Source organism: Corvus kubaryi, unplaced genomic scaffold (genome assembly GCF_017639235.1).
Source record: "Corvus kubaryi isolate FWS band 111438036 unplaced genomic scaffold, C.kubaryi_AGA036_p1.0 split1-37296, whole genome shotgun sequence".
NCBI classification, from domain to species: domain Eukaryota; kingdom Metazoa; phylum Chordata; class Aves; order Passeriformes; family Corvidae; genus Corvus; species Corvus kubaryi.
In genome coordinates, this window is record NW_024582075.1 from 4,817,838 (window position 1) to 4,833,103 (window position 15,266).

Below are 15,266 nucleotides of genomic sequence, written 5' to 3' on the forward strand. Positions count from 1 at the left end.
GTTTGTAAAACAGCATTTCAAAGTATGTGTCCAGTCTGCCGTCTGCTGGGCTGAGGCCATCTGCAAGCTGAAAACAGATCTGTAATGTCGGTCATGAAAAAAGTTCAAAAAGAAATATGTAATATAGCTATACCTTTAAGTCCATGACTTCTCTACACTAACGGACTTTCTTAATCAAGAAGAGGAGCTGTCCTAACTTCAGCGCTATTAAGTACTTCCAAAATAGTACAACAAGTACATACAGTATTAGAGAACCTGATTTTCCTTTTCTTTTCCAACACTTGCAACACTATTTAAAACTTAACTTCAAGATGCAAGGAACTAACCTGCAGTTTGTTTTAGGTGTTAAAGCCACTGTTTGCTTTTACTGAAAGAAAAAAAAACCAAACCAAATTAACAAAACAGTAAAATGAAATCCCCAAACCTGATTATTCCTAATGCATTCTGTTAGTGGTTAATTAATCACATTAATGCTTTCTGTCCAATGCTGAAATACACCATGCATTACCATTTAGGAAGGGTTTTTTCCAGAAACAGGATCTTGTCACTGGCAGTGGTGACACATGCCTTGCATCCCATTGTCCCATGGACTAAAGTACCTCCCACCTATTTCAGACTTCGCAGAAACAACAATGTTTCTTTAGGTGTGCATTCTACCCCAAATACACAACATGGAAACCATAAAGCTGGCCATTACATCAGTTAATCCTGGTAGCTAAGTGACCAAAATGTTTACATACTGATTTAGGAGCTACTTATCAGCTGTAGCTTCCAGTTGTGGTTGATTGGATATGAGGATCTCTTGTATTTCACAGGATCAGGCTTTAATTTTCCAAGTGCTGCATTTGTCCCACAAAATGGTGACAATCCAGACTGCAGGACGGAGGCTTGAAATCTAGCTTGATCTTCAGAGAGAAGAACAAAGGTGAACATAGATGCACCTTTGAATCTCATCGGGCTGCTCGTGGCCCTGACCCTACTCCACAAGGCAGCATTAACAGTACTGGTAAGCAGAACACTTCCTGTATTTCTAGATCAATAGAAACACCAACACTACCAGTTTTTATTACAAAGAACCTATGTCCCTACGACTCAATCTGAATACAAGAAATTAAAGTTTGGTTTCTAAAATAAATGTTTCAAAAAGCTGAAACGGAGGTAGAAAGTGTGCTTGGTTTCCTGATGTCTTCACTGAAGAAAACACATCCCTTTTTATTCTACAGACTGTTCAATATCCCCAATGCTTTAAAAGCAGTTCTCTTCACATAGACAAAATCTATCATGAACTACACAGGTAAAAACACAGTATGCAAACTGATTTCTAATGCTGAAAGCCATATACAACTGTAGAGGAAAACACTCTACTCTCCGAGTTAATTTTTTAAGTTTGTTTCTAGGAAGCAAGCTTTTTATCAGATAAAACAATAAGATACTGTAATTGCAGGTGTGCTAACAATCTTTTATGTACAGAATTTTACAATATGATCTAAATTCATCTGCAGTGGAGACACTTTGGGTTTCAGTGTAAATACGCACAAAATTAATTTGGCCCTAAGTCTCTGTAGTAGGGCTGCACCTCCCCTTCCCCTTCTGGAGGAAGGGGTAAAAACTAAACAGAAGAATGTTTCTTGAAAAAATTAATGTGTAAACAGAATTCTCCCCCCCTTACACAGCTGAGGAAGGGAAAAAAATATATCACTGATAACCTCTTAAATTTCATGCTTTTAACATAAAAAATTTTGAAATATTCACTAATGACCACAGCTGAACGTTTTCATTCAGTGATATTTCTGCTCCTTCTAAAGATCAAAAAATAGCTTTAAAATAAAAGTAACATCGCCTTTATCAGCATTTGATGTGCCATGCATGACACAGGTGCAAACTACCAAGAGAAGCTTATATCATACAGGAGTATTTGCAAGACACCTTCTGTATTTCAAATTAGCTTGTGGCATTCCCCCATACTCCAGAGAAAGAGCAATCAAGAGATACAGGAGCCCTTCCAAAGTGCTCCTTACAGTAATTTTAGGTGTTTCCATTAGCAGAGTGCTCTTAAGGAAAGGTCTACTCTCTCCATAAACACACACAACTCCCATAGGACTCCAAGGGAGTCAGGCCATGGTATGAAGAGAATAAATCTTTAAGGCAAGTGTAGGAAGAGAAAAAGCCTTTAAAAAAGCAGCAGTTTGTAAAGATGGTAGCTGCTTTGTGCACCCATTCAAACAAACCGCAGCAGAATAAAGCACTGTCAGTGGCATTTCTATAATACAGTACTGTATTATTGACAAGTAAAGTATAGGATCATATGAGAGACATATGCTTCAGCTCCCACATGCCTGCCACATTATCTAGGCTGACTTGTATTTTTCCACGTAAGTGAATAACAGAGCTAAATACACACACAGAAAATTACTGAGCTCTTTATGGGGATATTTTTTTTGCTTTAAGTATCTTCTTGAGTCATACATGTTTTCACTGGAAAAGTCCAGCTTATATTCAAAAGTATAGTATATTTAATAAAAAGAAAAATTAAAAAGACCTATTTACTTTAATGGGCCTTATTGAGTATAAGTTCACCTGATCTCAGTATATCAATCAGATACTACTGGTAACATATGTAATGTTTCTCATAATAGTCTCTTTAAGTGCTGGATCGCAGAAGATACACAGAAGTAAATCCACTTCTACAATGTGCTATGGAGTTCTTATCTGAGAGTTATTTATGTGACTCGGAAAGTGTTTTTACTCGACAGACTCTAAATACAAGCAGCATTACACTGTTCAACAAAACATGTTCATGACACAGCAATCACAAAGACTCTGGGGTCATGCTACTGTGGTGGCACAGGCCAGACTGCCCAGTCATATGTATGTACACCAGTATCAACGCATTACATTAGAAGAGGTGGTCACCTCCTTGCTGGCTGCCCCTTCCCTCCTCTCACCCCACAGCCCACTTGTTCCAGACCGTTGTTCTCAGTGCAGGGCCAGGAGGTGGAAGACGGGGAGGGCGATACTGAGTACGTTTGTTTTTTTCAAATGCCGGCTACATGTGCTTTTGGACAGCGAGGGTGACCGGCGCCGCAGCGGATGCTCATGTTCTGGCACCACTGCCTGGATCTTCACCACAGCCTGCCTCTTCCCCACTCCTCCCCCAGGGCCAGCCCTGCCTTCACAAGGAGCTGCTGGAGCTGGACTTTTTGGATCGCTTGATCATGCTGGGGTGGAACTCGGTGTGGCGGCGGGCGTGCTTGGTCAGGTGGTCGCTCCGCATGAACCGCTTCTCGCAGAGGGGGCACCGGAACTGCTTCTCACCAGTGTGGGTTCGGTAGTGCCGTGTGAGCTCGTCAGAGCGGGAGAACTTTTTAAGGCAGTCGGGCCACGTGCAGGGAAATGGTCGCTCACCTGTGTGGAGAAAAGGACGACAGATTTAGGGGAGCAGGGGAAATGCAGATCGGCACATGCCAGCTTTGCTGAGGAACCAGAGAACATGCTGCTGAGGGGAAAAAGCTGCTTTTGTTTCCTGCCATGGTGCCAACGTCTGTGGAGTTGTTGATAACTCACTTCATCAGGTTTCAGTCTCACCTCCAGTAGAAGCCAAAACCCCCTCCAAACACATGGAACTCACATTCTAGTGCAGAACCTTACATGACCTGAAGACTGTCAAAACAACAGATGAGCTCTGCCTGTGCCTGTATGTTTTTCATGTTGGTCTCACTACAGTAGCTTGGGAAAAGAGTGCCAGAATTATTCCTCTGACACTTCCATTCTACTGAATTATTTGTAACAGTTAGAAAATTATGCAAAAAAAAAAAAAAAAAAATCCTTCACCTAGGACAAGTCATTCCAGCCCAGGAAGAACTGAGTAGGGCGGCACTGAGGAGAACAGTGAAGCCTCAGGGCTGCTAATATGTAGGGCAAAACTGCTGCACCTGCAGAGAGAAGTTCCATGCTCCCCTGTCAGTCGTTCCCCTGGAAATACAAGGTGTTCCAGCAAGTATCAATCTCTTAGACAGCTGATTTGAAGACAGGAAAAACACCTCATTATTCACGCTCTATCAGAATAAATGTTTGCTATAATGATGAAGAGCAAACCCAAACACCTTAACCTAAACCATATCACAACTTTGCTGTTACAAAACAAGGGTGCAAGGATTGAAGAGCACTCTGTGTCATCTTCCTGGCACTCCACATCCCTACCGTTCACCTCTGTGGGTTGCACAGGCTTTGTCTTCAGGCACATACACAATGCCTTTGGAGCAGCAAGGCTGACCCTAGTACACAGCACAGATGGAAACTGGTGTTTAAGTTCACACAAAAACTTGCCACCACAGACACCATGCACTGCTGCTGTCCTGATGCCTTAATTTACTTTCTTCAGTCTCCTGAAGGGAATATAAATGGCAGCTCTGTAACAGCTATTTATAGTCAACCATGAAATACAGGAACTATCCCAGGAGTTTTCCAGCTTGGAAGAATTGGAAAGAAACTCAGGAACTCTAGTATTTCTTGGTACTGGGGTGTTTGGCACAAAGGTGAGCTCATTTTACATTCAAAGATGAACAAAAAAGGAGTAATTTACAAAGTGAGTCCTGGAGTTCTCCACAGACACAACAGCACAGACAAAAAGCTACAGACTTGAATGAACAGCCCTGAAGTCAGGAAGACAATCAGCAGTAGGCAGTGTGGCAGAGTCGCAGGGAGAAGAAAGGAGGTGGGAAGGGACTCACTGATGGCATCCAAAAGACAGATAAGACAGATCAGGTAAGCTGAGGTGTAGCTACACCATGGGCCCTGAAAGCCCTAGTGAGCCACCCTGAATAATGCAGCTGCTTTCACCATTTGGGCTCCTGATTATTTGTGCTCCTTAACAGGCAGCTGCCCTATTCCAGACCAAGCAGTGTGCCATGGAGCTGAGCTGGATGAGTGGGACTTCACAGGTCACAACAGCCCTGTGGCTGCTCCCCCTGCTCTTGCCTCTTTCACCTCATGGCCTTGCTGGTCCTCAGTCAGGGGGGAAGAATGGAGCAGATGAAGTCAAAGCCTGAGGCCGATGGAGGCAGAGCTGACAGCCATCCCGAGTCAGGGCTATTTTGTTTGTTATATATGCATTTCTTGGCTCCCTGATGTATGCTCTTAGACATGGTTGGAAGACCTTCTGAACAACCACCACCTGCATAAAACAAATTAATTAATTAAAACAGTATGTACAGTCACGCGTACATGAAGACCACGACCACAGCTACACAGTGGAGCAGCACCGGGAGCTGTACAGAAGCCTCACAACACTGCCCTTGCCCAGTGCCTGCCCTCAGCATCTGAGGCAAGTGTTTCACTTGTGCTGCTCTTTTGCAATCTATCTCATGGTTTCTGTCACAGCTCCTAGAAGCAGGTGGCAGTGGGAGGTGCAGAACAGCTTTCTTGCTCCCCCTGGGGAGCGTGGGAGGAGTGCTATACATCTTGCACGTGTGGAGCCATCTAGGATATGCCTCTGTGTCAGGCACTTGCACCGCAGAGCAGTGGGAGCAACTGAGACACCCTGCCTCATCCCCAGAAACCACATTGCCAACCACCTACCTCAGGACAGCTCTTCAGCCTGCAGAAGTGCCCAAGTGTAAACAGGGAGATTAGGTGCCTAGACTGGACAACAAACACCACAGTCTTGGGGGTACAGCAGCTCCATTTTAGGCATGGTAGTATCCAACCTGAGTCCCTAAAAGTAATATTTAAAATCTGGCCTCAAGCAGCCCTCAAGAAACTGAACTCCTCCCCATGCCCTCTTGGAATTGTACATGGGAAGAAAAAATGAAGCCCTGCTTCTGGAATTTCCTCTGACACATGACAGCAGCAGCATGACCTACCCCGCGCCTTCACATGCAAGGGAAAGCACTCTGAGGTTATGCAGCATAACCACAAAGCTTTAGGGAAAAGCAGGGCTTGCTCAGGATCCCTTGAGGGTCACCTCACCTGCTGTGCCTTTGGCACTGTACTCTGCAGGGAATCAGCCCTGGCTCGGCTGGGGGAGGACAAAAATGCTGCGGGAGCCTGGCGTGGTGCAGACGCTTGCTACCAACAGGAGAGCCGCTGCGCACCAGGACGGACACAGCAGGGATCGCGGGCAGAGACGGGGGGCCACGCTCCTTTGGACGCACCTGGATGCCACCAGCACTGTCCCCCACCCACCGCCGAGCTCCCAAGTACAGCAGCGGAGAATGGCGTCACCACCTCGGCAATACAAACCTGCAGAAGCTGTCACAGCCACTTCGGAAGTGCCTATATGAAAGTAGGCACAACCCCTGACACCTGGATACATTAAACTCCAAGCTTCTCAGAGCAGAGACAAGGGGGAGGGAGGCTTTTGCAGGCCCTCAAGGGTCGTCTCCGAGCCTGAGGAGTCACTGCTCCCCTTGCTCACAAAGCTGTAAGGGATGACACCAGCCCCGGTGACAGTCTCAATAGGTGCAAGGCAGACGTGGAGTTTGTCTCCAGGAAGCACTTAACGCAAGGCAGAGACGGCTGATGGCATGTGATACCTGTCCACTCAATAAAGCTGGCAGGGCTACCTGTATTTGACGTGCTTTCTTTTTAAAGCAGCAGAGGTGTCTGTGGAAGAGCCCTCTGAGGAAACACGTCTTGCAGTTCATGCGCTTGCTGGGCAGGCAGTGGCCTAGAGAGCTGCAATGCAAGCTAGTGCTGCCTCCACCTGGAGATACGGATTTCTGTGTCAGCTCAGGCAAGGCGTATCTTTTCCCTATGATTCTTCTCCCTTAGTTTTGCGGGTAGTAATGCTAAAGCTTGAAACAGCAGAATGAACCACTAAAATGCGATTCTATTATACACTGATTCCCTTAGTGGCTGTATGCTACTGACATTTTAAGATATACCTCCAATGGGATTTTCCATCAAGACATGAAGGAAAGGTCAATGGTACATCATGGTAATTAAAACTATGTCTGATTGGATCCTAACACAACAGACACAAGATGTAAATAATTTTCTTTAAAAAAAAAAAAAAAAAGAATATGTATATACACATATATCCAGGGCAGCTTACAGAACTAGGCAGTGAATGAGAAACTGATTTATAGGTTACAGGAATAGGTGCATCTGCAGACTCCCATTCTTAGTGCCCTGTGGTACCAGGAATACAGTGAGAGACATAGTTTATTCTGAGTATAAGCTAATAGTGGTGCTTCACAGGTCTTCTCTACAGTCTAAAGAACTCTTGCTCCAGCAACCCTGGCTTACTTTAAATCCCATATGGATATAAAGGCCTTTGCAGAACCTATTCATCTTACCCTCTTGCTTCACCTGTCATTTTCTACTTGTTCCTTCTCTCCACTCTCTACCACAAATGTTTAGTTTCTTCTTTCTGTGCAAGTTTAAACTCTATATCCAAGCTATTTTGTATGACCTGAGGCAGGTCCACTTTATTTTATTCCATTTCCATTTTAATCTGAATAGACAAAAAATAATTTAACTTTTTTTCCTACCCTGGGACATTTCATATTTCCCCACACTGCAGTCTTATGCAAAAACGGTTTCTGAAAAAAGAATACAGAGTGGGCATTAGCTGACTCATTAACATAAATACAGGTAGTAGTGATATCCTGATTAGTCATCTACCTTCTCACCAAAAAATGCTGCTTTATGTGTGGATGACTGAGGTTAGGAGCTGCAGTTCATGGTGGCTTTAATACACAGAATAGCTGCTGTCTCAGGTATCTCTCGCTTTTCTCCCCAGTCGTTTGCCTCACACACCCTGAACGAGCAATTTCCTGTGGGACACTAGACTTTGACTGAGTGTCCAAACGCAAGATATTCTGGTGAAGATAGATCTTCAGGGCAGACAGATTGGAGGCCTTGCAAGCAGGCTTCTTCCTCTTCTCAGATATTCCAAAATCAGATCATTAGAACACATGGCAACAAGGTACAGATACTAATGCAGAGAGAGATCAGCAGTGAGGATGTTAGGGACCACATGCCTAAACAAAGGCTTCCTGGAACACCTAGACCATGGTCATGCAACCAGACAACAGATCAAACAGATGGGATAGACGACAGATGGATGGGTTCCAGCAAGGGGTTTATTCTGCCAGGATTTAGAATTAAACACAACAGGTTGATTCAAGTATTAAAATGCTGCTTTCAGGATGTTCTGACATTCTTAAAACTACCACTCAGCAGATGCTTGGACATACAGGTGTTTTGGGTCTCTTTCAAAAGTCCAGATGCAAAACCACCTGCTACAATCTGCTGCTGCTGAGTCTAAATTCCAGGAAAACTAGGTCTTGCTCTTCTCCAACTGACACAGTATCAGACGCAAGGGATGCCCTTTCAGCTTCTCTGCCAGAGCACAAACCTCTTTGGCTGGGTTACAAAAGGCTTTCTCTGGGAGACTGTGCCTCCATACACATATACATAGAGAGAGATCAGTCAGGGAAGCAACTTGGGAAAGATCTTTCCAAACCTCACCAGAGAGCTAGATCTATGCTTTCTTAGCTGAGATGAGTGCCCTCAGCAGTACGTTCTTGGATACGTGAGACAAGTCCTTACCTCTTCTCCTTTCCTGACTTATCGTCATGTGAACTTCCTCCATTTTGCAGTAATACTTGAATATTAACTGAACAATGGAGAGAGACCAACTCCTAGCCTGGTGCTTAGGGCACTTACCTCTGATCAAAGGACATTGGGTTTATGCTCCTGTCCTGTATGAATAATCAAATTTCCTTGCTAAGAGGAAACAGCTTTGACAGGGAAAGGAGGAATCCAATTCTACATGCATTCAGAAAGAAAACATAACTTTTGATATTTCACTCTGAATTTATTAGCCACTGTTTCAACAGACCTTTCCCTCAAATTTAAGGTATTTATAGAGTGCTCTCAGGCTATGCACATTCATCATTACCTGAATACAGATGGTGAACTGCACTACCACAAGTGAACAGTGTCTGAAGTATTCTTTACCATCACTCCCTCAGACTCTGTTTAATTTTCAATTGGCCCTTCCCTGCTCTTCCAGCTGCAGGCTTGGAAACTGTGCAAGACCAGAAGCACAGAAGCAGCAGCCTGGTGCACAACAACACAGCAGCCAACAAAGAGAAACAAAGGAGTTCCTGCAGGGATCCTAACAGCTGGGGCTGCGAGAAACACAGGCTAACAACAGCAGCTCCACATGGTCTTCAGTGCCACTGCACAAACACTGTGCAGGAACTCTGTAAGGCTGCAATTTCAATACATCCATCTGGAAGCAGGAATTGTGCTCTTATGGATAATGCCTGCTCACTGCTTCTGTCCTACATGTGAACTTTGTCATGCTGACTCAATTGATAAACTTTTCTGGAGCACCTTCCCAGAAGTGACACATACACCTGCTTAAAATTTTAATTTTTTATCATAAAACAAGACAACTGGGAATCAGGCAACTTTGAACTTAATCTTGAGGATTTTTATCTACTTTACTCAACTGGCAAGGCTCCCAGTCAGAATGATCATGTTTCTCCAAGAGCTGGAAAAATGCCCATTAGAACTCCAGCAATTTGCACACTTTCGTTAACCATGGTATTTCACATGGCAATCTGAATTTAGCAAAAAATGTCGGTTCCACTCTTTGGTCTTATTCGAAAGGATCTGGCTAAGTGGCATTGCATGAGCTGGATAGGAGGAGCGTAAAATGCTAAATTTCAGGTTATACTCAAACAAAATTACTGAAAAAGCTCTCAGCAAGCAGATGACTGTCAACATACCAGCATCTGTACAGTCTGTTGAGTGAAATAATCCAGAACACAAATAACAAAGCAGCACAGTCAAACCAAACCGATACAGGGGCCAGTCCAACACCACAATATCTGGATAGCAGCAACAGGCAGCTGCAGTGTTTGTTCTTAACTCTCTGCTGGAAATGCTCCTCAGCTTCCCTGTGCAGAGTGCCAACCTGTGGGTTCACACCTCTGCCTAAGTCATGCTACTGAGCACTGCTGAGAGCACTCAAGAGTGCATCAGCTGCCTGGTGTTAACAAAACTCTTGGCTGTGTTTGGATCCAGTTTACATGATGATGCAGTTGTCTGAAAAGCCTAGTTGAAGAGGGAGAACTTTTCCCACATTTGGGTTTTGTGCATCTAAGCTCTTAATTAAGGGCACCTGATGTACATGTGAAATTCCCACCAATCCTCAGGCTCCTCAGGCAAGCAAACTCCTACAAGTCCTGTAGGAGGAAGCATCTCACAAACTACTTTTATGGTACCTTTCTGTTCAGGAAGGAGGGATGGGGAAGATCTGATCGCAGTGGTCATGTGCCCTTTAGCTGGATTATATTCACACCATCAAATGCAAACATGAATTTCATACAGCTTGTTTCTCTTCCCAGTTTCTCTCCCTGCCCTTTGCTCTGCACTTCCTGTACAGGCTCCTAATTAAGATTGCTTGTTCGCTCTTGTATGCCTTCACTTTTCCTGGAAATCCTCTGGCCTGCACATCCCTCTCCATTAAGTTGTTCCCCCTACTCCGTCTCTGAGTCTAATAATAACCCTGTCATAACCACACCTCTACATCCACCTATTTACAGAATTCTGTGCATTTTGAAGGTAACTCTCTGCTTATCTGCTGTTGCTTGTCATTTTCTTGGTCAGATGAGTCATTCACCTTTTCCTGACCTCTGTACCACTTCCAGGGCTTGTGTCTACCTAGGCATTTTTCTATGCTCTGAAGGTCAAGTCTGCAATCTCAATGCTCAAGACTCCTAAGCAGATAGGCCATTTATAATCCCTTCAGCCAAACTTCAGCCAAGTTTACATGTCCTATACTCCCATAATGCCATTCTGTAAGTGACAGGGAAACTTAAGGTATGGTCATGTTGTACACTCATCCCTCCACCTGCCTTCCTGACAAGCCGCTTTTGGTTTGGGAGCCATGAGGCATAATGCCACCTTTCCTCTCCTACACTAGCACCGTGTGCCTCAGAGATGCTACTGGGCACAGCTCATGCTGAAGAACAACCTTACCTGTAGTGCTCTTCTTTCTCAAGACACCAAACTTAAATGACAAATTCCAAGTCACTTTTGGATGGTAGTCAAGAGAGAGGAGAGGCAATAGCTCAGTTTCAGTGATGCCTGTGTTTGTATCCCTGCACCTTTGCAAACTAATGTATTTTGAATGTAGGCCTAGTGAGGAATGAAAAGACTACTCTCCCAAGAAGGGGCAGGGTTCAGACTTCCTTGGCTTCCCCATACAAATCCTGCTCTACTAAATCAAGCTGAGTTCAGTGGGACTAGCAGCACAAGCAAGGGGGCTGTTTGCACAACAGAATATGCAGTGCCATCTGCTGATCTTTTTCTGTAAAGATCAACTCAAAAGACAGTTTCTGATGGATAGCTAATTTGAGCCTTCTGGAAACTGAACTAGCATTATCATCAAAGGCCCAAACTTCAAGCAGTTATATAGATATTTTTAGTATCTGAAATATGGAACCCTTGAACCAACAAGTTTAAAGAATGGTTAATAAGATACAGACTTCTAACCTCTGAGCATCAAGTTTTTGCCTTCTATTCTTCTACCTTGATTTGGTATTTTGCTTCTAGCTTTCCACTAGGTTACCAAAGATGGTCTGGTGAGTTTTTAGATTCCCAACCACTACAAAGAAAGGGAAGGATCCAGAGCTTCCCAACTTGCTTGGTTAGGATTCATGAATAAAGAGAACTGTGAGTACAAAAAAGTTCATGGGTGTGAGCAGAAATCCTTAAGCCATTTTCTAAGATAGAAAGACTGGGATTAAATATTAAAAATTTAAGACCAGGAAGCTTCTACTGGTGGCTGTGCACCTACTTCCACTAAAGGCTACACTGCAGTAAGAAACCTAGTGGCCTGATGAAAAAAGGCAGATAGATGATAGAGAGATTCTTTGAAAAAAAAGGAAATAAAATGATACTAAGGAGGGCACATTAATGCTCTGCAATACACAGTTATGAATAACTCCAGAGGTCCCATTGAATCCCACTGTTGCTAAGGAATTGTTGTCATCTATAAAAATAATTAATGTTATCAGTATCGTTTAGCATTTCAGTTAGCTACAATTAACTCCACATTAGGAAGCTCTGAAAGTTCATTACTCCTGGATGTCTGCAGTGATTTTAATCACACGGAACTACCATGACAGTACATCAGTGTGTCTGAGTCAAATGCCTCATACTTGGAGCTAAGGCCACCCACTTGCGAGCAGCACATGCTAAACCTCATACCACTTCAGCAGTACTTATTATAACACTACTGCTTACAGCAAGCTGTGTGGGTTGTACAGTACATTAATTTACATGTCATCACACAGAATGTTATCTCAGCCAACGTCTATTCTGGTTCCCTTATTGGGGGGATATTTGAGCATGGGGCAGTAAATGGAAATGATACTAACAATGTTTTCTTTGTCACTTATGAGACATAATTTTGGAGAGCATCAGTTACACTCAGCCTCCAAAAGAGCATCTGAGCTGCAGTCTCTGAGTCGGTAACACAGCTATCCTTGGCAGCACGAGGTCAGCATAGGGTCACCACTGACCATCCTCTTTCCCAGCTCTCAGAGAAAGTCTAACTGCAGAGCCCATTGCTGAGCCATATCCAGTAATCCTACCCCTTCTCTCCAGCCTCTTGAGCTAAGCACCAAGTAGATCTGCCAGCAGAGCACCAGTAGGCAACCAGCACGGAGTCTCTTCCTCTGCAGTGCATGCACACCTAGGCACACAGGTGAACTGGAGCAATGGAAGCTGAGCTGGAGCTCAGATGTGGTCATATCCTACCCAACCTGTGTCAAATTCTACAGCAATGCCTCACAGTACATTCCTTGGGTGATAAACTCGTTTTATATGACACCACTAAACATCACCACCAACAGACAAAACCTGAAAGACACCATCATTGACAGAACCGATGTGAAGCATGTGAAATGTGTTGGCAGCGTTTGTATCTTTTGATTCACTCTTTTCCATTATTTTACACAATCCTTTAATGCAGAGCATTTTTAAAGCAGCCTTTTTGTACTCCACTATGATCCCAAGAGTAAATCAGACCCATAAAGGTTTTTATTCAATCACTTGCACTGAGAGTCTAAAAACAAACAAATAAACAAAAAACCCACCAAAATGAAAACCAAAAAACGAACAGAGAAGTCTGCAGCTGCTGTCCCCTTGGGGTCAAGCTGCCGCAGATATGTTTTATCTCCAGGTTTCCATGTTGCCACACCCTCCGAGGCGCCCGGGCGAGGGCCGGGAATGGGAGCACACGGCCTGATGAATGAAGCCCTTGTGGAATGCGCCAAAGCTGGATCGCGACAACCGATAGTACGAGGCGCTGCCGCCGGGAAGAACGGGGTCGGTCCTCCCCGCACGGCGCCTCTACCCCTTCGTCCGGAGGCGCGGGGCAGCGCGGGGGCGGTTCGGGGAGCAGCCCGGCGGTAGGCTGCTCCACCGCTAGCCCCGAGCGCCTGACACCGGCTTTAGGTGATGCGCTTCCCGAGTTCCCCCATCCAGCCCGCCGGAGGGGGGTGTGTCCGCAAGCCCCAGAGGTGCCGCTCACCGACGTTCAGGGAGACGCCGCCGCCGCCCCCTCCCGAGCCGAGCCGCCAGCCCCGCTCCGGCGCCACGGCCCTGGGGCGTCCAGTCCCTGCAGCCGAGCAGAGTTCATCCGTAACTCTGCGGGCGCGGGCCCCGGGCTCCGACGGCGGGAACAGCGAGAGGGGCGCGGGCGGGGACTGCGCTGCCCTCGCCTCCCCTGCGGAATAGGTGCCGAGCTCTGACCCGGTTCAGGCGCTCGTCCGCCTACAGCACCAGGAAACCTGAATCCCACCGCCCCCTATGCTTCCCTCGCCGACGCCCCGAGCGGACTCGGCAGCCACTGCCGCCATCCTCCCAGCCGCGCCGGACACGCGAAGTTCGCTCCGATCCCCGGCATCTGCCGCCCGCCCCGCACCGCCCGCGGGGCCGGGCCGGTTCCCAGCCGGCGCAGGTGGGCGGCGGGCAGGGCGCGGCGGGAGGCTGTGCCGCAGCCCCGCCCGGGGCAGCCGCCAGCTCCCGTCGGACGAGGGGCGCCGGGGAGAGACGGGGCTGGGGGAGAGCGGGAAAAAGGAAGGGGGGCGTGAAGGAGGGACAGACACGAACCAGCCACGAAGCCAGAGCGGCGCGGCAGGGCGGCGGGGGCGCGCGGGGATGCCGGGCGCGCCGCTGGCCGGGTTCATCCGAGGACAAGCGCTCGCTCCCGCCCCCCTTCCTCCGCCACCGCTGACCTGTGTGCACCCGGTAGTGCGCCTTGAGGTGGGAGGACTTGCCGTAGACCTTGCCGCAGCCGCTGTAGGGGCACTTGTGCCGCTTCTCGGCCGCCAGCTTCCCCTTAGGGGCGGCCCCGGCGGCGCGCAGGCGGGGGGACGGCCCCGGCGGGGGGCTGCGGGGCGGGCTGGAACCCTGCTCGGTGGCCGCGTCGCTGTCGGAGCCCGCGTCCTCGTCGGGGCTCTCCACGCTGTCACTGCAGATGGAGGGGGCGGGCAGCGGCCGGTACTTGTTCAGCTCCAGCAGGCTCTTGGCGATGGCCAGCAGGGCGCAGTAGTCCTTCCAGGCATCGCGGGGGTCGCGCAGGTCCCGGGCCGCCTCCCCGTCGCCCGGCACCTTCAGCCGCGTCGCCTCGGGCACGGCAGAGCGGTTGGAGATGGAGACCAGGCACTGCGCCGCTACGAAGTCCACGTACGCGACGGCCGACATGGTGCGGCCGCGCCCCGACGACAAGGGGGGTTTCCGTGTGCCCTCAGTGCTCGTCCGCCGGGCCGACCGCGCCGCCGCCAGCCATGGCCCGCCCGCGGCGCGGGAAAGAGCGGGGCGGAGGAGGAAGGGGGCGTGGGGGGCGAATAAATAGCGGGGCGCCGGGCAGGTCCTTCACCGCCGCCCCCCGGGGGCGGCGCGCAGCCGGCGAGGGGGGAGCGCCGCCCGCGCGGCCGGCCCGGGTCCGGCGCAGGGGCCGGGGGAGAGGATACCGCCCGCCCCACGCCCCGCGTGCTCCTGCCCGGGGGCGGCCGCGCCGGGGCCCATCACGTCAGGCGCGGAGCCCCTCCCGCCCCGGCCGGTCGGCGGGCAGGGCCGGCCGGCTGTGTTTACTTTCTCCCCCCGCCACTCACGGCGCCCCTTTTCTAAGGGAGGCGTGTCCGCCGGGCGGCCTCCCCGCCAATCCCCGCGCTCCCTCCCCAGGCCGCGTGCTACTCCGGGCGCCCCGCCGCGACCGCTTAAAGCAGCGATGC

General features: G+C 48.2%; 1 protein-coding gene across 1 annotated transcript; it reads right to left on the reverse strand.

Annotated features, from left to right (window-relative positions):
• Positions 1–270: 270 nt before the first annotated feature.
• On the reverse strand, positions 271–15,062 carry KLF9 (Kruppel like factor 9). Its single transcript, XM_042012815.1, has 2 exons — positions 14,268–15,062; positions 271–3,405 (listed from the first exon to the last, which is right to left on the reverse strand). The coding sequence occupies exons 1-2, from the start codon at positions 14,734–14,736 to the stop codon at positions 3,173–3,175; spliced, it is 702 nt and encodes a 233-aa protein (XP_041868749.1). The 5' UTR covers positions 14,737–15,062; the 3' UTR covers positions 271–3,172.
• Between the last annotated feature and the right edge of the window lie 204 nt (positions 15,063–15,266).

Bases quoted from the DNA above. Each gene is read 5' to 3' on its own strand.
- KLF9 (XM_042012815.1), bottom strand. From the start codon at position 14,736: ATGTCGGCCGTCGCGTACGTGGACTTCGTAGCGGCGCAGTGCCTGGTC. The intron at 3,406-14,267 runs GTCAGCGGTGGC...TTCTCCACACAG, and splicing joins GCACTACCGGGTGCACACAG to GTGAGCGACCATTTCCCTGC.